The following is a 20,699-nucleotide window of genomic DNA, read 5'->3' as shown; positions in this document are numbered from 1 at the left end:
GGCAAAGGGACGTCTGGTAAGTGGGAGGCCTTCAAAAGTGTGTTAACCAGGGTTCAGGGTAAGCACATTCCTTATAAAGTGAAGGGCAAGGCTGGTAGAAGTAGGGAACCTTGGATGACTCGGGAGATTGAGGCCCTAGTCAGAAAGAAGAAGGAGGCATATGACATGCATAGGCAGCTGGGATCAAGTGGATCCCTTGAAGAGTATAGAGATTGCCGGAGTAGAGTTAAAAGAGAAATCAGGAGGGCAAAAAGGGGACATGAGATTGCTTTGGCAGATAAGGCAAAGGAGAATCCAAAGAGCTTCTACAAATACATAAAGGGCAAAAGAGTAACTAGGGAGAGAGTAGGGCCTCTTAAGGATCAACAAGGTCATCTATGTGCGGAACCACAAGAGATGGGTGAGATCCTAAATGAATATTTCGCATCGGTATTTACGGTTGAGAAAGGCATGGATGTTAGGGAACTTGGGGAAATAAATAGTGATGTCTTGAGGAGTGTACATATTACAGAGAGGGAAGTGCTGGAAGTCTTAACGTGCATCAAGGTAGATAAATCTCCGGGACCTGATGAAATGTATCCCAGGACGTTATGGGAGGTCAGGGAGGAAATTGCGGGTCCCCTAGCAGAGATATTTGAATCATCGACAGCTACAGGTGAGGTGCCTGAAGATTGGAGGGTAGCAAATGTTGTGCCTTTGTTTAAGAAGGGCGGCAGGGAAAAGCCTGGGAACTACAGACCGGTGAGCCTGACATCTGTAGTGGGTAAGTTGTTAGAGGGTATTCTGAGAGACAGGATCTACGGGCATTTGGAGAGGCAGGGACTGATTAGGAACGGTCAGCACGGTTTTGTGAGAGGAAAATCATGTCCCACAAATTTGATTGAGTTTTTTGAAGGGGTAACCAAGAAGATAGATGAGGGCTGTGCAGTAGACGTGGTCTACATGGACTTTAGCAAAGCCTTTGACAAGGTACCTCATGGTAGGTTGTTACATAAGGTTAGATCTCACGGGATCCAAGGTGAGGTTGCCAATTGGATACAAAATTGGATTGACGACAGAAGACAGAGGGTGGTTGTTGAGGGTTGTTTTTCAAATTGGAGGCCTGTGACCAGCGGTGTGCCTCAGGGATCGGTGCTGGGTCTGCTGTTATTTGTTATTTATATTAATGATTTGGATGAGAATTTAGGAGGCATGGTTAGTAAGTTTGCAGATGACACCAAGATTGGTGGCATTGTGGACAGGGAAGAAGGTTATCTAGGATTGCAACGGGATCTTGATAAATTGGGCCAGTGGGCCGATGAATGGCAGATGGAGTTTAATTTAGATAAATGTGAGGTGATGCATTTTGGTAGATCGAATCGGGCCAGGACCTACTCCGTTAATGGTATGGCGTTGGGGAGAGTTATAGAACAAAGAGATCTAGGAGTACAGGTTCATAGCTCCTTGAAAGTGGAGTCACAGGTGGATAGGGTGGTGAAGAAGGCATTCAGCATGCTTGGTTTCATTGGTCAGAACATTGAATACAGGAGTTGGGATGTCTTGTTGAAGTTGTACAAGGCCACACTTGGAATACTGTGTACAGTTCTGGTCACCCTATTATTGAAAGGATATTATTAAACTAGAAAGAGTGCAGAAAAGATTTACTAGGATGCTACTGGGACTTGATGGTTTGACTTATAGGGAGCGGTTGGATAGACTGAGACTTTTTTCCCTGGAGAGTAGGAGGTTTAGGGGTGATCTTATCGAAGTCCATAAAATAATGAGGGGCATAGATAAGGTAGATAGTCAAAATCATTTCCCAAAGGTAGGGGAGTCTATAACGAGGGGGCATAGATTTAAGGTGAGAGGGGAGAGATACAAAAGGGTCCAGAGGGGCAATTTTTTCACTCAAAGGGTGCTGAGTGTCTGGAACGAGCTGCCAGAGGCAGTAGTAGAGGCGGGTACAATTTTGTCTTTTAAAAAGCATTTGGACAGTTACATGGGTAAGATGGGTATGGAGGGATATGGGCCAAGTGCAGGCAACTGGGACTAGCTTAGTGGTATAAACTGGGCGACATGGACATGTTGGGCCGAAGGGCCTGTTTCCATGTTGTAAACTTCTATGATTCTATGATAACACCACCTGTACGTTCCCCTCCAAGTCACACACCATCCCGACTTGGAAATATATCCCCGTTCCTTCATTGTCTCTGGGTCAAAATCCTGGAACTCCCTTCCTAACAGCACTGTGGGAGAACCTTCACCACACGGACTGCAGCGGTTCAAGAAGGCGGCTCACCACCACCTTCTCAAGGGCAATTAGGGATGGGCAATATATGCCGGCCTCGCCAGCGACGCCCACATCCCATGAACGAATAAAAAATAAATTTAACTTCTTTCTGCACTGAATCCATGTTCACGATGCTGTGCGTCTGGCATTGACTTTGTCCCCCGCTGCTTCCCACTGTTTTTTGAGTATATGTCTGGAGGGCCTCTTGCCACCCCCGCCCCCATTCCCCCCCTGCGGATATAGGAACTCCCTCCTTTTGTCCACCTCTTGCACCCAGTCTCTAGTGCATCAGCAGATAACCTTGGTGCACGCACTCTCGCAGGCCTGGTACCAACTCAGATTGGCAAATTGGTGTGGTCTGGCGTGCAGATTGGAGGATGTGGGATTTAGAAATGCGCAACCTTTATTGAATGTTTTAACTTAACTCATCAGTGAGTAAACATAGGGATGGGACCTGCATCTGTGTTTTACGTGTGCGATGCCTGATCTCCGTTCAGTCTCCGTGCAGACAGTAGACAGTTATTTTTAGCAAATAACAGGTATCAGCTACCTTTAAGAGATTTCTTAGAAACATCCTCCCTTTAAGTGATTGAGCACCCCCTGGTGGTGGAAAGTGCAAATTGCATTGATTCCACGTGCAAGGCCTGGAAAGGAACCCTGATTGCAGGTAAGTCCTTGGACCAGTCGAAACTTGCATCCTCCCTGCGCAGGGGTCATTGGGCACGGCATAATAGCGCATCACGCTACCCATGCCCAAAAATGGCCCCTATCCAATTTTTTCCCCCAATACTCCAGTCTATATTAGCAAGCAAGATAGGGCCATGCGCAACATTGGCGACATATTTGACCCCGAGATGAGCTTCCGACCACATATCCGCTCCATTACCAAGACCGCCTACTTCCACCTCCATAATATCACCCATCTCCGCCCCTGCCTCAGCTCATCTGCTGCTGAAACCCTCTTCCATGCCTTTGTTACCTCGAGACGCGACTATTCCAATGACCTCCTGGCTGGCCTCCCATCTTCCACTCTCCATAAACTTGAGCTCATCCAAAACTCTGCTGGCCGTATCCTAAGTCGCACCAAGTCCCGTTCACCCATCACCCCTGTGCTCGCTGACCTATGTTGGCTCCCGGTCCGGTAACACCTTGATTTTAAAATTCTCATCCCTGTTTTCAAATCCCTCCATGGCCTCGCCCCTCCCTATCTCTATCCTCCAGCCCTCCAACCCTCCTAGATCTCTGCGCTCCTCCAATTCTTGCCTCTTGCGCATCCCCGATTTTAATCGCTCCACCATTGACGACTATGCCTTCCGCTGCCTAGGCCCTAAGCTCTGGAATTCCCTCCCTAAACATCTCCGTCTCTCTACCTCTCTCTCCTCCTTTAAGATGCTCCTTAAAACCTATCTCTTTGACCAAGCTTTTGGTCACCTAAGAAAATGAAGTCAATGGGAATCAGGGGGAAAACTCTCCAGTGGCTGGAGCACAAAGAAAGATGGCCATTACAGAGACGTGGTTGCAAGGTGACCAAGGTTGTGAGCTAAATATTCAGGGTTATTTAACATTTCGGAAGGATAGGAAAAAAGGTAAAGGTGGTGGGGTAGCTCTGTTAATAAAGGATGAAATCTGTACAATAGTGAGAAATGATCTTGGCTCAGAAGATCAAGATGTCGAATCAATTTGGGTGGTGGTAAGAAGTAGCAAGGGAAAGAAATCACTGGTAGGAGTAGTATATAGGCCCCCTAACAGTAGCTACACTGTAGGGCAAAATATTAATCAGGAAATAAGGGGGGCTTGTAAAAAAGGTAATTCAATAATCATGGGCGATTTTAACTTTCACATAAATTGGACAAATCAAATTGGCAAAAATAGCCCTGAGGAGGAGTTCATAGAGTGTATTACGGACTGTTTCTTAGAACAATACATCGGGGAATCAACCAGGGAACAGGCCATTTTGGATCTGGTAATGGGTAACGAAACAGGATTAATTAATGATCTCAAAGTAAAGGATCCCTTGGGAAGCAGTGATCATAACATGATCGAATTTCACATCCAGTTTGAAAGCAAGGATCTTAGATCTGAAACTACTGTATTAAACTTAAATAAGGGCAATTATAAAGGAATGAGGGCGGAATTGGCTAAAGTGGACGGGTAAACAGATTAGATGGTATGATAGTGGATAAGAAATGGCAAACATTTAAAAAGATATTTTATGACTCGCAACAAAAATATACCCCTGTGAGGAGGAAAGACTCCACAAAAAGGGTGAAACAACCATAGCTAACTAAGGAAGTCAAGGATGGTATCAGGTTAAAAGAAAAAGCATACAACATGGCAAAGATTACTGGTAAGCCCGAAGATTGGGAAAACTTTAAAAACCAGCAAAGGATGACTAAAAGAATAATAAAGAGGGAGAAAATAAATTATGAGAGTAAACTAGCTAGAAATATAAAAACTGACAGTAAAAGCTTCCACAAGTATATAACAAGGAAGAGGGTAGCTAAAGTAAACATTGGTCCCTTAGAGGATGAGACTGGGGAAATAATAATGGAAAACAAGGAAATGGCAGAGGAATTGAACAGATATTCTGTATCTGACTTCACAGCAGCAGACACTAATAATATACCAATAATAGTAGAAAATCAAGGGGCAAAGGGGAGGGAGGAACTAAAAACAATCACTATCACTAGGGAAAAAGTACTAGGTAAACTAATGGGTCTAAAGGCTGACAAGTCCCCTGGACCGAATGGCTTGCATCCAAGGGTCTTAAAGGAAGTGGCTACAGAGATAGTGGATGCATTGGTTGTAATAGAGTCATAGAGTCATAGAGTCATACAGCACGGATAGAGGCCCTTCGGCCCATCGTGTCCGCGCCGGCCATCAGCCCTGTCTACTCTAATCCCATATTCCAGCATTTGGTCCTAGATTCTGGAAAGGTCCCAGTGGATTGGAAAACCACAAACGTAACATCCCTATTCAAGAAGGGAGTGAGATAGAAAGCAGCTAACTATAGACCAGTTAGCCTAACATCTGTCATTGGGAAAATTCTAGAATCCATTATTAAGGAAGTAGTAGCAGGACATTTGGAGACTCATAATGCAATCAAGGAGAGTCAACATGGTTTTATGAAGGGGAAATTGTGTCTGACAAATTTATTAGAGTTCTTTGAGGAAGTAACGGGCAGGGTGGATAAAGGGGAACCAATGGATGCAGTATATTTGGATTTCCAAAAGGCATTCGATATGGTGCCACATCAAAGATTACTGCACAAGATAAGAGCTCATGGTTGTTGGGGGTAATATACTGGCATGGATAGAGGATTGGCTAACTAACAGAAAACAAAGAGTCGGGATAAAAGGGTCATTTTCAAAATGGCAATCTGTAACTAGTGGGGTGCCGCAAGGATCGGTGCTGGGGCCTCAACTATTTACAATATATATCAATGACTTGGATGAAGGAACAAAGTGTCTCGTGGCCAAATTTGCTGATGATACAAAGATAGGCGGAAAAGCAAGTTGCGATGAGGACACAAAGTGTCTGCAAAGGGATATTGACAGGTTAAGCGAATGGGCAAAAATTTGAAAGATGGAATATAATGTGGGAAAATGAGAAGTCATCCACTTTTGGAGGAAAAATAAAAAAGCAAAATATTATTTGAATGGAGAAATACTACAAAATGCTGTGGTACAGAGGGATCTGGGTGTCCTCGTACATGAAACACAAAAAGTCAACATACAGGTGCAGCAAGTAATCTGGAAGGCAAACGGAATATTGGCCCTTATTTCTAGGGGGATGGAGTGTAAAAGCAGGGAAGTCATGCTACAACTGTACAGAGCGCTGGTGAGACCACATCTGGAGTACTGCGTAGAGTTCTGGTGCCATTATTTAAGGAAGGACATACTTGCATTGGAGGCAGTTCAGAGAAGGTTCACTAGGTTGATTCCGGGTATGGAAGGGTTGTCTTATGAGGAAAGATGGAACAGGTTGGGTCTATACTCATTGGAGTTTAGAAGAATGACAGGAGATCTTATTGAAACATACAAGATTCTGAGGGGACTCGATAGGGTAGATGCTGAAAGGATGTTACCCCTCATGGGGGAATCTAAAGCTAGGGGGCATAGTCTCAGAATAAGGGGTCGCCTGTTTAAGACGGAAATGAAGAGGAATTTCTTCTCCCAGAGGGTCGTGAATCTTTGGAATTCTTGACCCCAAAAAGCTGTGGAGGCTGAGTCATTGAATACATTCAAGGCTGAGTTAGTTAAATTTTTGATCAGAGTTAAAGGATGTGGGGAAAAGGCGGGAAAGTGGAGTTGAGGTAAAAATCAGATCAGCCATGATCTCATTGAATGGCGGAGCAGGCTCGAGGGGCCGAATGGCCTACTCCTGCTCATATCTGTTATGGTCTTATGATAGTGGTTGTTGGAGGGCAATCATCTCAGCCCGAGGGCATTGCTGCAGGAGTTCCTCAGGGCAGTGTCCTAGGCTCAACCATCTTCAGCTGCTTTATCAATGACCTTCCCTCCATCATAAGGTCAGAAATGGGGATGTTTGCTGATGATTACACAGTGTTCAATTCCATTCGCAACCCCTCAGATAATGCACTCCTTCAAGGTGTCATCACCCTCTCTGGTATTCAATACTGAATGACTGCAGGGCTGAGAATTTCCTGGAGCGCACGCTCCAGGAGGTGGTCACCCCACAGCTACAGAGAGCTGAGGATAGTAAGTGGGTGGCCATCCGGCAGGGTAGGAAGAGGCAGGCAGTGCAGGAATCCTGCAGGGGCGTGTGGCTCACTAACCGCTTTTCAGTATTGAATACCGGAGAGGGTGATGACACCTTGAAGGAGTGCAGTCCGGAGCATGGCACCATGTGGCAAAGGACTGCACAGTGGGGCACAGTGACGTGTAGGAATGCAGTGGTTATAGGGAGTTCAATAGTCAGGGGGACTCACGCGTTTCTGTAACCTCTGACGTGAGTCCCGCTTGGTGTGTTGCCTCCCTGGTGCCAGGGTAAAGGACATCACTGAGAGGGTGCAGAACATTTTGCAGGGGGAAGGGGAACAGCCAGAAGTCATGGTCCATGTTGGAACCAATGACATAGGAAGGAAAAAGGCTCAAGCTCCTGCAATCAGAGCTTCAGGAGTTAGGGAGGAAGTTCAAAGAGCAGGACCTCAAAAGTTAGTAATCTCTGGATTACTCCCAGTGCCATGCGCTAGTGAGTATAGGAACAGTAGGATAAGACAGGTTAATGCGTGGATGGAGAAATGGCGCAGGAGGGAGGGCTTCAGATTCCTGGGCATTGGGACCAATTCTGGGGCAGGAGGGACCTGTACAAGATGGACGGGTTACACCTGAACAGAGCTGGGACCAATGTCCTCACGGGGAGGTTAACTAGTGCTGAGAGGGAGGGTTTAAACTAATTTGGCAGGGGTAGGGGCACCAGGATGAAGCATTAGACAGGAGAAACAAGGTCCACAGGGACTGGGAGGGACATGTTGCACTAGAGTAAAGAATAGCTAAGAAATAGGAGGGATCAGATAGGGGGCAAATGCGAGGCATTCTAAGATGAGTTTGGAGTGCATGTGTGTAAATGCACGTAGTGTGGTAAATAAGGTTGGTGAGCTGCAGGCTCAAGTCGCCACATGGGTCTATGATATAGTGGCAATAACAGAGACCTGGCTCAACAAAGGGAAGGATTGGGTACTTAATATTCCTGGCTACAAGGTAAGCCGAAAAGATAGGGAAGGAAAGAAAGGAGGGGGTGTGGCAGTATTGCACTGGAAAGGGATGATTTTTTTTTATATTCATTCATGGGATGTGGGCGTCACTGGCGAGGCCAGCATTTATTGCCCATCTCTAATTGCCCTTGAGAAAGTGGTGGTGAGCCGCCTTCTTGAATCACTGCAGTCCATATGGTGAAGGTTCTCCCACAGTGCTGTTAGGTAGGGAGTTCCAGGATTTTGACCCAGCGACGATGAAGGAACAGCGCTATATTTCCAAGTCGGGATGGTGTGTGACTTGGAGGGGAACGTGCAGGTGGTGTTGTTCCCATGTGCCTGCTGCCCTCGTCCTTCTAGGTGGTAGAGGTTGCGGATTTGGGTGTTGCTGTCGAAGAAGCCTTGGTGAGTTGCTGCAGTGCACCCTGTGGATGGTACACACTGCAGCCACAGTGCGCTGGTGGTGAAGGGAGTGAATGTTTAGGGTGGTGGATGGGGTGCCAATCAAGTGGGCTGCTTTGTCCTGGATGGTATTGAGCTTCTTGAGTGTTGTTGGAGCTGCACTCACCCAGGCAAGTGGAGAGTATTCCATCACACTCCTGACTTGTGCCTTGTAGATTGTGGAAAGGCTTTGGGGAGTCAGGAGGTGAGTCACTCGCCACAGAATACCCAGCCTCTGACCTGCTCTTGTAGCCACAGTATTTATGTGGCTGGTCCAGTTAAGTTTCTGGTGACCCCCAGGATGTTGATGGTCGGGGATTCGGCAATGGTAATGCTGTTGAATGTCAAGGGGAGGTGGTTAGACTCTATCTTGTTAGAGATGGTCATTGCCTGGCACTTGTCTGGCGTGAATGTTACTTGCCACTTATCAGTCCAAGCCTGGATGTTGTCCAGGTCTAGCTGCATGCGGGCACGGACAGCTTCATTACCTGAGGGGTTGCGAATGGAATTGAACACTGTGCAATCATCAGCGAACATCCCCATTTCTGACCTTATGCTGGAGGGAAGGTCATTGATAAAGCAGCTGAAGATGGTTGGGCCTAGGAAACTGCCCTGAGGAATTCCTGCAGCAATGTCCTGGGGCTGAGATGATTGCCCTCCAACAACCACTACCATAAGACCATAAGATCATAAGAGATAGGAGCAGGAATAGGCCATTCGGCTCCTCGAGCCTGCTCCGCCATTCAATGAGATCATGGCTGATCTGATTTTTACCTCAATTGCACTTTCCCGCCTTTTCCCCATATCCTTTTCAGTATTCCAGCCGCTCCTATCACAGTATCATAGTATCTTACAGCTTGGAAGGAAGCCATTCGGCTCATCATGCCTGTGTCGGCTCTTTGAAGAAACTCTGAGCTCGAGCCCGACCAACCGGAGGGAGGCACTTCCTGCACAGGTGGTTATCCAGGATTCCTGAAGCATCCTGGAGTTCCCACATGGCACAGGAATTGCAGGCAAAGGGTCTCAGCTATCCCATCATTTTGCTTAAAAGTCCATCTACTTATGTTTTTTATATATATATATATATATATATACACACACATATATGTCTCTTATGTTGTACATGTATGTTTTTAGTTTAGTATCCCCTTACTTCTATTTATTATTTATGTTTACAAAATTTTTATTTAATGCAATTCAGATCCCTTTAATATTGGTATCCTCTACTTTGTTAATTTTAATTTTATCCGCTTAGATCTAATTAATTACTCTGATTATTTATATATTAACTTATTTACTGTTGCCCCTTGGTTTAAATTTCTTAGCACCCCCTTCCCCTCTGCACCGAATTCCCACTCTCACCAATTTCCTTTCGTCACTCTATTTAGCAGATTCACCCAACTCTCACCCAGGTCTGTATTTAAAGCTCTATGCTTTCTGTATTCAACTCTTTGGAAGCTAAATAAAACATCCCATTAGCTGACTAGTATCAGTGCAGCCGAGGAAACTAGGTACTTTGTATTTTCACAAACTAAATTCCAAATACAAAGTCCCAACCCAGGCTTTTGGGAGAGATTTAGATTTTCAAGTAAAAACTTTAATGAAGGCATTAAAACACAAAATATAATCATGTGAAATATACAGATTTAAAGATATAGAGATTAAAAAGAAACAGAAAACGGAGGCTTATGATAAATGTTGGGTTCATAATACAGTAGAGAACCAAGCTGAATACAGCAAGAACAGAGGAGAACTGCATAAGGAAATAAGAGGGGCAAAGAGAGAGTATGAGAATAGATTAGCGGTTAACATAAAAGGGAACTCAAAAGTTTTATAAACATCTAAATAGTTAAAGTGTGGTCAAAGAAAGGGTGGGACCGATTAGGGACAAAAAAGATCTTCTTGTGGAGGCAGAGGGCTTGGCTGAGGTACTAAATGAATACTTTGCATTGGTCTTCATTAGAGAAGAGGATGCTGCCAATGTAGCAGTAAAGGAGGAGGGACTACAGAAAGTGAATAGGATAAAAATAATTAAAGAGGAGCTGCTCAAAGTAGAAAAGTCACTCGGTCCAGATGGGATGCATCCTAGGTTACAGGGAAGTAAGGGTGGAAATTGCAGAGGCTCTGGCCACAATCTTCCAATCCTCCTTAGATATGGGAGTGGTGCCAAGGGACTGGAGAATTGCAAATGTTATACCCCTGTTCAAAAAAGGGAGAGGGATAAACCTGGCAACTACAGGCCAGTCAGCCTAACGTCGGTGGGGGAAACTTTTAGAGACAATAATCCAAAATTAATTGTCACTTGGAAAAATATAGGTTTATAAATGAAAACCAGCACAGATTTGTTAAAGGAAAATCATGTTTGACTAACTTGATTGAGTTCTTTGATGAAGTAATGAGAGGGTTGATGAGGGTAGTGCGGTTGATGTGTATATGGACTTTCAAAAGGCGTTTGACAAAGTACCACATAATAGACTTGTTAGCAAAATTAAAGTCCATGAGATTAAAGGGACAGTGGCAGTGTGGATACAAAATTGGCTAAGGGACAGTAAGCAGAGAGTAGTGGCGAACGGTTGTTTTTAAGACTGGAGGGAAGTATACAGTGGTGTTTCCCAGGGGTCGGCATTTGGACCATTGTCTTTTTGATATATATTAATGATCTGGACTTGGGTGTTCAGGGCATAATTTCAAAGTTTGCAGATGGCACGAAACTTGGAAATGTAGTAAACAGTGAGGAGGATAGTGATAGACTTCAGGAGGACATAGACAGACTGGTGAAATGGGCAGACACATGGCAGATGCAATTTAACACAGAGAAGTGCAAAGTAATACATTTAGGTAGGAAGAATGAGGAGAGGCAACATAAACTAAATGGTACAATTTTAAAGGGGGTGCAGTAACAGAGAGACTGGTGTACGTACACAAATTTTTGAAGGTGGCAGGACGAGTTGAGAAAGCTGTTAAAAAGTATATGGGATCCTGGTCTTTATTAATAGAGGCATGGAGTACAAAAGCAAGGAAGTTATGCTAAACCTTTATAAATCAACGGTTAGGCCTCAGCTGGAGAACTGTGTCCAATTCTGGGCACCACACTTCAGGAAGGATGTGAAGGCCTTAGAGAGGGTGCAGAGGAGATTTACTAGAATGGTGCCAGGGATGAGGGACTTCAGTTATGTGGAGAGTCTGGAGAAGCTGGCGTTGTTCTCCTTAGAACAGAAAAGGTTAAGGGCAGATTTAATAGTGGTGTTCAAAATCATGAAGGGATGAGGAGATCTGGAATCATACATAACGTGTTGCAATTATGTTATTGGGACCAGGAGGAGTGGGATTGATGTGGGCTGTTGCCCCAGGCTACCCCTACCCCTTCCCAATGAACCTCCCTTCCCGATGAACACCCCATCTCCCTGTGGACCGGCCTCCCCATGGACACCCCCTCCTCATGGACCCCCCCTCCCCTCCCTTGGCCATTTCAGTCTTTGGAGAGCTGCAGGTTTGGCACCTACCACCCGCACATGTCTTGATGAGGACTGGCCATTTAAATGGATCAGGGCTCCCACCAGCGCCTTGCTGTTCCCCATTTTAAAAGTCTTACCTTTCTAACCATTTGTACAAATTCCTTGGTGTCCTTAGGAGGCAATTCCAGTAAAGGGCGAGTGCAGGAATCCAAGGTTGAAGCATGAGCCACCACCAGAATATTACCTGCTGAGGAAGAAGGTTAAATGCTATTAGAGAAATACAGTTTCAGTTTTTGCTTTGATCATTCAACAGTGGAAGCTGCAGCTTCAAAGAGACTGAGGGGCTGTACTGAGCATAGAATACACAGAAAGCAATGATGTAACTGCCTTGGCAATTATAGCACAGACCGTATCATTTCTAGTCAAGGAAAGAAGGTAATTATTGACTGTCTCCGAGTTACTGGGATGGATGAGAGGATGGACGGGGAAATAGTTTTACAGGTTGTGAGGTCTGTAAAAGGTCACAACATTTGTTTTGGGGAATATCAATCACTCTGATATTAAAAAGAGAAAGGGATGCATATAGCTCATTATCACACCTCTCAGAAGCATTGCAAAGCTTTACCTAGAGTTACGTAAGGAGGCCACTCATCCCATTGTGCCTCTACTTGCTCTTCAACTGTGGCAAATTACTGTAATCCCATTTCCATGCTTGTTCCCTTCACATACAAAGGCTGATTCTCTGGCGTAGAATGACACTGACATGGCGGACAGGCTAGGAACATAGGAACATAGGAACAGGAGTAGGCCATTCAGCCCCTCGTGCCTGCTCTGCCATTTGATAAGATCATGGCTGATCTGTCATCTAGCTCCATATACCTGCCTTTGGCCCATATCCCTTAATACCTTTGGTTGCCAAAAAGCTATCTATCTCACATTTAAATTTAGCAATTGAGCTAGTATCAATTGCCGTTTGCAGAAGAGAGTTCCAAACTTCTACCACCCTTTATGTGTAGAAATGTTTTCTAATCTCACTCCTGAAAGGTCTGACTCTAATTTTTAGACTGTGCCCCCTACTCCTAGAATCCCCAACCAGCGGAAATAGTTTCTCTCTATCCACCCTATCCGTTCCCCTTAATATCTTATAAACTTCGATCAGATCACCCCTTAACCTTCGAAACTCCAGAGAATACAACCCCAATTTGTGTAATCTCTCCTCGTAACTTAACCCTTGAAGTCTGGGTATCATTCTAGTAAACCTACACTGCACTCCCTCCAAGGCCAATATGTCCTTCCGAAGGTGCAGTGCCCAGAACTGCTCACAGTACTCCAGGTGCAGTCTAACCAGGGTTTTGTATAGCTGCAGCATAACTTCTGCCCCCTTGTACTCCAGTCCTCTAGATATAAAGGCCAGCATTCCATTAGCCTTATTGATTATTTTCTGTACCTGTTCATGACATTTCAATGATCTATGTACCTGAACCCCTAAGTCCCTTTGGACATCCACAGTTTTTAACTTTTTACCATTTAGAAAGTACCCTGTTCTATCCTTTTTTGATCCAAAATGGATGACCTCACATTTGTCTACATTGAATTCCATTTGCCACAATTTTGCCCATTCACCTAATCTATCAATATCGCTTTGTAATTTTATGTTTTCATCTACACTGCTTACAATGCCACCAATCTTTGTGTCATCGGCAAACTCAGATATGAGACTTTCTATGCCTTCATCTGAGTCGTTAATAAATATTGTGAATAATTGAGGCCCCAAGACAGATCCCTGCGGGACTCCACTAGTCACATCCTGCCAATGTGAATACTTACCTATTATCCCTACTCTCTGTCGCCTTTCGCTCAGCCAATTTCCTAACCAAGTCCGTACTTTTCCCTCGATTCCATGGGCTTCTAACTTAGCTAACAGTTTCTTATGTGGGACCTTATCAAATGCCTTCTGGAAGTCCATATAAATAACATCCATTGACATTCCCCTGTCCACTACTTTAGTCACCTCTTCAAAAAATTCAATCAGGTTTGTCAGGCACGACCTACCTTTCACAGATCCATGCTGGCTCTCCCTGATTAACTGAAAATTCTCGAGGTGTTCAGTCACCCTATCCTTAATCCTAGGAAGCTATGGACCCACAGTGTACGAATGATGTACTCAGAGTGCTTAGTGCTCAAATCAAACACAAAAGGAGAGGGAACCTGAGCACAATTTACATTAAAATGAGGGACTGTCCCATGATGTGGTTGCACAACACTCAAGTGGAACAGTTGATGTGGGGAGTTCACCCTTTGCCTCTCCTGAACCTCCACCCCCACCCCCACCGCATGTTCATTGTCCCTCGCCTCCCACACGGGGAAAGGGAGGTGCACAGAACACAGAAAGCAGCCCGTAACGAGCTGATGCTCCTCCATTGTGAGGCCCTGACGCATTGAGAGATGCACCTGGAGCGCCAGTACCCTGGTACTCAGACTGCATTATCGCCCCCGGGGGTGAGACAGGATTGTACTGGAGCGCCAGTGCACTGGTACTCAGTCTGCATTATCGCCCCTGGGGGTGAGACAGGATTGTACTGGAGCACCAGTGCACTGGTACCCAGTCTGCATTATCGCCCCCGGGGGTGAGACAGGATTGTACTGGAGCGCCAGTGCACTGGTACCCAGTCTGCATTATCGCCCCCGGAGGTGAGACAGGATTGTACTGGAGCACCAGTGCACTGGTACCCAGTCTGCATTATCGCCCCCGGGGGTGAGACAGGATTGTACTGGAGCTTTTATCATTCTTGCTCTACACACAAACACAGCCCCTTAATTGAAAAAAAACTTAACATAACTCTGTCTGAATAAAGTTCTTGAAATTTATCCTCTAGTTTTTCTTCTAGCAGAAAGTGCTAGAATCATAGAATGATACAGCACAGAAGGAGGCCATTTGGCCCATCGTGCCTGTGCCAGCTCTTTGAAAGAGCTATCCAATTAGTCCCATTCCCCTGCTCTTTCCCCATAGCCCCGTAAATTTTTTCCCTTCAAGTATTTATCCAATTTCCTTTTGAAAATTATTATTGAATCTGCTTCCACCGCCCTTTCAGGCAGCGCATTCCAGATCAGAACAACTCGCTGCGTAGAAACATTTCTCCTCCTTTTGTTTCTGGTTCTTTTGCCAATTATCTTAAATCTGTGTCCTCTGGTTACCGACTCTCCTTCTATTGGAAACAATTTCTCCTTTTTATTCTATCAAAACCTCTCAAGATGCCAGTCAGAAATGAAGTGAGAGGAAACTGAACAGAACAGATTAATTGGAGCAGTACATCACCCAATCAATCCCCTCTTACATGGCTGTCACAATTGATGTGTAGCTGCATTTTTAAAAATGTATTCTGGGGTATGAGCGATGCTGGAAAGGCTGCATTTATTGCCCATCCCTAGATGCCTGAGAAGGTGATGGTGGACTTTCCTCTTGAACTACTGCAGTCCTGTGCCACCATGCTGTTCGGTAAGTAATTCCAGAATTTTGACCCAGCGATGGAGAAGGAACAGTGGCATGTGTTCAAGTTAGGATGGTTTGTGACTTGGAAATGAGGTGAGTGTGAGGTGAGGTGAGTGTGAGGTGTGGTGAAGTGAGTGTGAGGTGAAGTGAGTTTCCCTATTGGGCACTTCAGTGCACGCTCCCCAGAAACAGCACCGCACAATTCTGGCAGCAGGGACTACGTACACTTCCTGCAGGTACATTCGAAGATGACGCATCTGGCAAGATAAAATTAACCTGACAGTACCATGTATCAGGATGATGGCCCAAGATTATATGTCACAAAGTGTTGATAGTCAACTTGTTTCAAACTTACTCCCATACCAATAGTCATGTGACATATCATAAGCTTAAATTTCAAATCTGGATGTGCCACACTGTCAATCGCTCTGTGAGGAACTCGGCACAATGTCCTATATATAATTCAAACTTTTTTAGATCAATTCTGAATTTGTTTGCTCATCGCTGTGACAATTTTACCTTGATCCTTGCAGCTGTCCACAATCGCTTTCATCACTGAAGAACACCTACTAATGTAATCTTCATATGTTTCCGATGGGATCAGGCTGGAGACAGGAACATGGATACTATGGACAAGAAGCACAAATGTTTACATATTAACAAATGTACCATAAACAATTCTACTAAAAAGCATAGTCCTTGGTATGGGGTGATGTCCTAACATGCTGTATGGATGGAGGTCGACCAGATGATTTCATTACAGAATGACTTCCTGACCTTGACCTGGCCCAAGGTGAAGGGGAGAATAAAACCAGGCACGTCACTGAATACTTCTCTCACATACCATCTCGGCAGAGGCCTGGAGACAGGTGGAGAACTTAAATGGGTCCCATCTTCAAGAAAGTGTATAACAAAGCTTTTTTTTGTGTGTATTTCCAAGCAGTCAGTACAATGGTATTTACCAGATTGAATCCATCATTTGCCATTTTCTCACAGTGTCAACAAAGTAGAAATGGTCACAGTTTCATGACACTTCCCATTCCCCTAGAAATAAAAGGTTTGGCAGACATTTAAGACAGTGCCCCTTTAAATTGTATAAGCAGCTTGTAGGCAGTTATCTTTGTCAAAATGCACTTGGTCTTATCATTGTGTTTTCCAGTGAACCTATACCGTTGGATTTAATAAGCCACATTTGAAGAGAGCGTGGTTGGAGATAGGTCCAGAACACTCACCTGCTGGGCATGTGGGTTTGGTAAATTTCCCTCAACACTCCTTATCTTTAAGTGAAATGCCCACAACACTCATAGAGTCATAGAATGATATAGCACAGAAGGAGGCCATTTGGCCGGATATCTCACTCTTGGTGGTTGCAAAGGTCGTCCCAGAATCCTTGAAAATCCCTTTGAGCTAATTCTGTAATATTGAAGTTCAGTCCCATTGTATCACTTTAAATACAATTAAATGACATATATTAGTGACCCTAAGGGTATAGGGTCACAGTTTCCCCCAACGTTGAACAGGGTCAGCCCTAATGACCTCTTCATGACCAGTTCTCAGCCAGATCAAGCCTCTTGGTGAGAGGTTGCTAAAGGAGGTGAGGCCACAGACCATAATTAAAAGGGATGCAGCCACTTACTGAGGAGGCCAAAAATACTTTCAACCATTCTAAAGGCTACAAAGACTTAAGATCTATTTTTTAGCCTTTCCAAAGCTGCATGGAGGAACAGGCATGGCTGGCAAACACACAACAGAGCAAAGCTAACGTGGAGACAAGAAATGGAATCTGTGGGAAATGATGAAGGAGTGCGGCACCCAAACTACCTCTCAGATGGCTGGCAGAGTGGAGGTGCTGCTGTACGAGACGGGTGTGAGAAGCATTTGTCACTCAATCTGGAGCACCTCCCCAAAGGACAGTAGTGCTTGGCAGTTAGAGTTAAGGTATATGCTACGAAACAACCTTGAAACAGATGTGTAATAATTTGGTACTCCATTATTGGTAGACGATATTGAAAGTGACCACCCAAATATAGGTGGCTGTATTCTAATGAGGCAGTAATGACAGTCTGGTGGCAAAGGTCTCATTTTCAAACATTATGCCTTGGCAACACTCCATGTTGTCCCAGAACAGGGGTCCGGTGTTGCCCAGAGAAGCATCAGACAGTTTACCAGTGGTCGGCACTGATGCAGAGGCACCAATGTCCTCTGGCTTCCCGCAGCTTCAGCCAATTCCCAGTCTTTCTCCCCCTCCCCCATCCCCACCCTCTCCCAACCCATCCCATAATCCCTCCCCTTCCCTTCTCCAACCCCCTTTGTCCCCTCCCCCCTCCACCTCCTCCCCACCCCATCCGCTCCCCCACCCTCTCCCGCTCCCCCAAACCATACCCCACCCCACCCCCTCCCCACTCCCTGCCCCTCCCCCAAATGGCCAAGTTCAGGTATGAATACCGCCAGGTAACCTCCTAAAACATTTAAATGAGGGGGAACTTCTTAAATCCTCAGAACCATTTCTCACGAGGCAATTGTCCAAAATCAAATTAATCACAGATGAGAAGATATAGAAAGTTATAAAAAAGCCAAAGATGGAATAATACCTGTAGTTAATATCCACACGATACTTTGCTGCTTTGAGTTCAGTGACAGACATGAAGTTTGGTATCACCTTCTCCCCTTCCCATTTGGTCCATTCAAAAAGCCCTGGTTCCACTCGGACATTTACTTTCTGATCAAGCTGGAGAACTGTATCAGGAACAAGAGACACCATTAAATTACATTGTCCTTGTTTTTTAATGTAAGCTTTCTGTGGAAGGACTGGGTTAGTGAGTTAGAAATGGGTTTTCATCTCTGGGATATGGGTTCAAATTCTGCTCAAATGATTGGGATGACTGTCAGGTTCTTGTATGAGACGGTCTCAATCCACGACCTGGGGGGTTTGGCCCTAAAGCACAGAAGAGCAGTTGACAATCCCCCACTGAATCGGCCATCACATGGCTGCAGTAGAGACATTCTTAGGTTTGGGCAGAGAAGACCCAGATTAACTTTGAATCTAACTGTGCTGTTCCTAACTTGGACTGTTTGAAACTGTCACTGGGTATTTATTCACTTATTAGCACTAACATCTTGCACAGACATGAGCACAAATATCAAGTTTTCTTTCTTTTTAAATAATGGTGTTGAGATACTTAAAATGGTGATGATTTTACACATGCTATCATTACACTAGCCTACCTTCAAGAATATAGTGAGCAGTCTGGACGCAGCGCAGTGCGGGAGAGCAGTAGACACATTTGATCGTCATTTCTGTCTCGAGAATCGCTTCACCTAGTTTGCAAAATAAAAACAGCAGCTCTTTATCCGAGAAATTAAAAATCTTTCTCAGCTCCAGTTTTACAATACAGACTTTGAAATTCATATTGACCCACAAAGAATCATACAGCACAGAAGGAGGCCATTCGGTCCATCGTGCCTGTGCCAGCTCTTTGAAAGAGCTATCCAATTAGTCCCACTTCCTCTGCTCTTTCCCCATTGCCCTGCAAATTTTTCCTTTTCAACTATTTATCCAATTTCCTTTTGAAAGTTACTATTGAATCTGTTTCCACCACCCTTTCAGGCAGCGCATTCCAGATCAGAACAACTTGCTGCTTAAAAAAATGTTTCCTCATCTCCCCTTTGGTTCTTTTGCCAATTACCTTAAATCTGTGTCCTCTGGTTACCGACCCTTCTGCCAGTGGAAACAATTTCTCCTTGGCCCCAATTTTCGAATCAAATTGTGGGTGAGTTGGGGGCAGGGGAGCTCCGAAAATCAGGGAAATCCAGAGCGGGTGAGGAAGACAGCTCCGACCCGCCGACTTCCTGGTTCCCCACGAATGCGTAAGTCCCACCGGCAATTAAAGCCGGCGGGATGATAGTTAACACAGTTAGTTAGATAGTTTAAGTATTTGAACTAGTTAATTTCATGGTGATTGAGGCAAGGGACCAATTTTCATTCAGCCTCAGCATGTTTCCCGTGCTGTGGGAAACACTCCATGTTTTAGGAGACGTGTTTCAGCCAGCAGCCAGTTGGACACTGAACTACTTGTTTGACAGATGGGGATAAAAGGTGAGTTATTGCAGCAAGGGCACTATGGTTTTTCAGATAAACTTTTGGCTGGGAGATCTTTGTGCTTTCGCTGAAAATTCTTAGTTTCCACTCAGAATTCTTCTGTTGACGCATATTTACCAACTTTTCGGACCACCTCAAATTGACACCATCAGGATTGAGGGGGATGATATCTGCATTCACCACTACATCCGAGGACAAGAAACATCACCAGCCTCACCAAGCACAGCGTGAACTTCTGCCTCTTGGAGTTCCATAACACAGTGCTGCGCCACAGGCACCCGCACAAGAGCACAGAGGGGAACAACAGAGAGAACGACGTCGCAGGAGGCACTACCCTCGCCACAGGGTCTACGGACTGAGGCTCAGCTTCCTGGACCTCTCTGAGGAGCAGTGCATACAGCGGCTGAGAGTGAGTTGCCAGGTAGTCGCAGACATCTGCAGCCTCCTTTCATGCCAAGCTGCTCCCGGCTGGGCCGAGTGGGATCTCATTACCCGTCGCAGTTAAAGTGACCACCGCCCTCAATTTCTTCGCCTCCGGATCATTCCAGGGTGCCATCGGGTCATTGCCGGGGTCTCTCAGTCGTCAGGTGCATAAGGCAGGTCACCGACAGCTTGTTCCGCAGGGCCTCAACTTCCCCATGGATAACCTCAGCCAGATGGAAAGGGCAGCGGGATTCCACTCCATGGCTGGCTTCCCACGTGTACAGGGTGCAATTGATTGCACCAATATAGCAATACGAGCACCTCCACACGAGCCAGGACTGTTCATCAACAAAGGGGTATCACTCCATCAACGCTCAGCTCGTTTGTGACCACTGCAAAAGATTCCTTCACATGTGCGCCAGATTCCCTGGCAGCTGCCACAATTCCTTCATTCTGAGGGAATCCAACATCCCGCCCCTCTTCCATGCACCAAATACCCTTAAGGGCTGGCTCCTCGGGGACAAGGGATACCTCCTGCACACATGGCTCATGACACCTCTGAGGAACTCCATCACTGAGCAACAGCGTCGATACAACGACAGCCACATCGCTACCAGGTCTACAATTGAGCAAGCTATAGGGCTGCTCAAGATGCGATTTAGGTGCCTTGATCATTCTGGGGGAGCACTTCAATATGCAACAGACGGAATGGGTCGCATTACAGTAGTGTGTTGTGTGCTGCACAACATGGCACAACAGAGAGGGGTGCCGCTTGAGGAGGCCCCATCCACATCCGCCATCCACAT

The 20,699-nt window shown here is 45.4% G+C and overlaps 1 protein-coding gene across 2 annotated transcripts in view; it reads right to left on the bottom strand.

Moving 5' to 3' along the window:
• Positions 1–20,699, bottom strand: part of LOC137327504 (ubiquitin-associated and SH3 domain-containing protein A-like) — a 102,648-nt gene that overhangs the window by 6,883 nt on the left and 75,066 nt on the right. Inside the window, exons 10-13 of one of the 2 annotated variants that reach the window (XM_067993397.1) lie at positions 18,597–18,689; positions 17,963–18,107; positions 15,891–15,997; positions 12,019–12,128 (exon numbers count right to left, since the gene is read on the bottom strand). In XM_067993397.1, coding sequence (XP_067849498.1) covers positions 12,019–12,128; positions 15,891–15,997; positions 17,963–18,107; positions 18,597–18,689 — 455 coding nt within the window. The remainder of the gene's footprint in view (positions 1–12,018; positions 12,129–15,890; positions 15,998–17,962; positions 18,108–18,596; positions 18,690–20,699) is intronic. The other variant, XM_067993398.1, reaches the window with a different exon arrangement.

The sequence above is a fragment of the Heptranchias perlo genome, chromosome 11 (assembly GCF_035084215.1).
Source record: "Heptranchias perlo isolate sHepPer1 chromosome 11, sHepPer1.hap1, whole genome shotgun sequence".
NCBI classification, from domain to species: domain Eukaryota; kingdom Metazoa; phylum Chordata; class Chondrichthyes; order Hexanchiformes; family Hexanchidae; genus Heptranchias; species Heptranchias perlo.
Note: the sequence above shows the minus strand (reverse complement) of the source record. Positions and strands in the feature narration are given on the sequence as shown.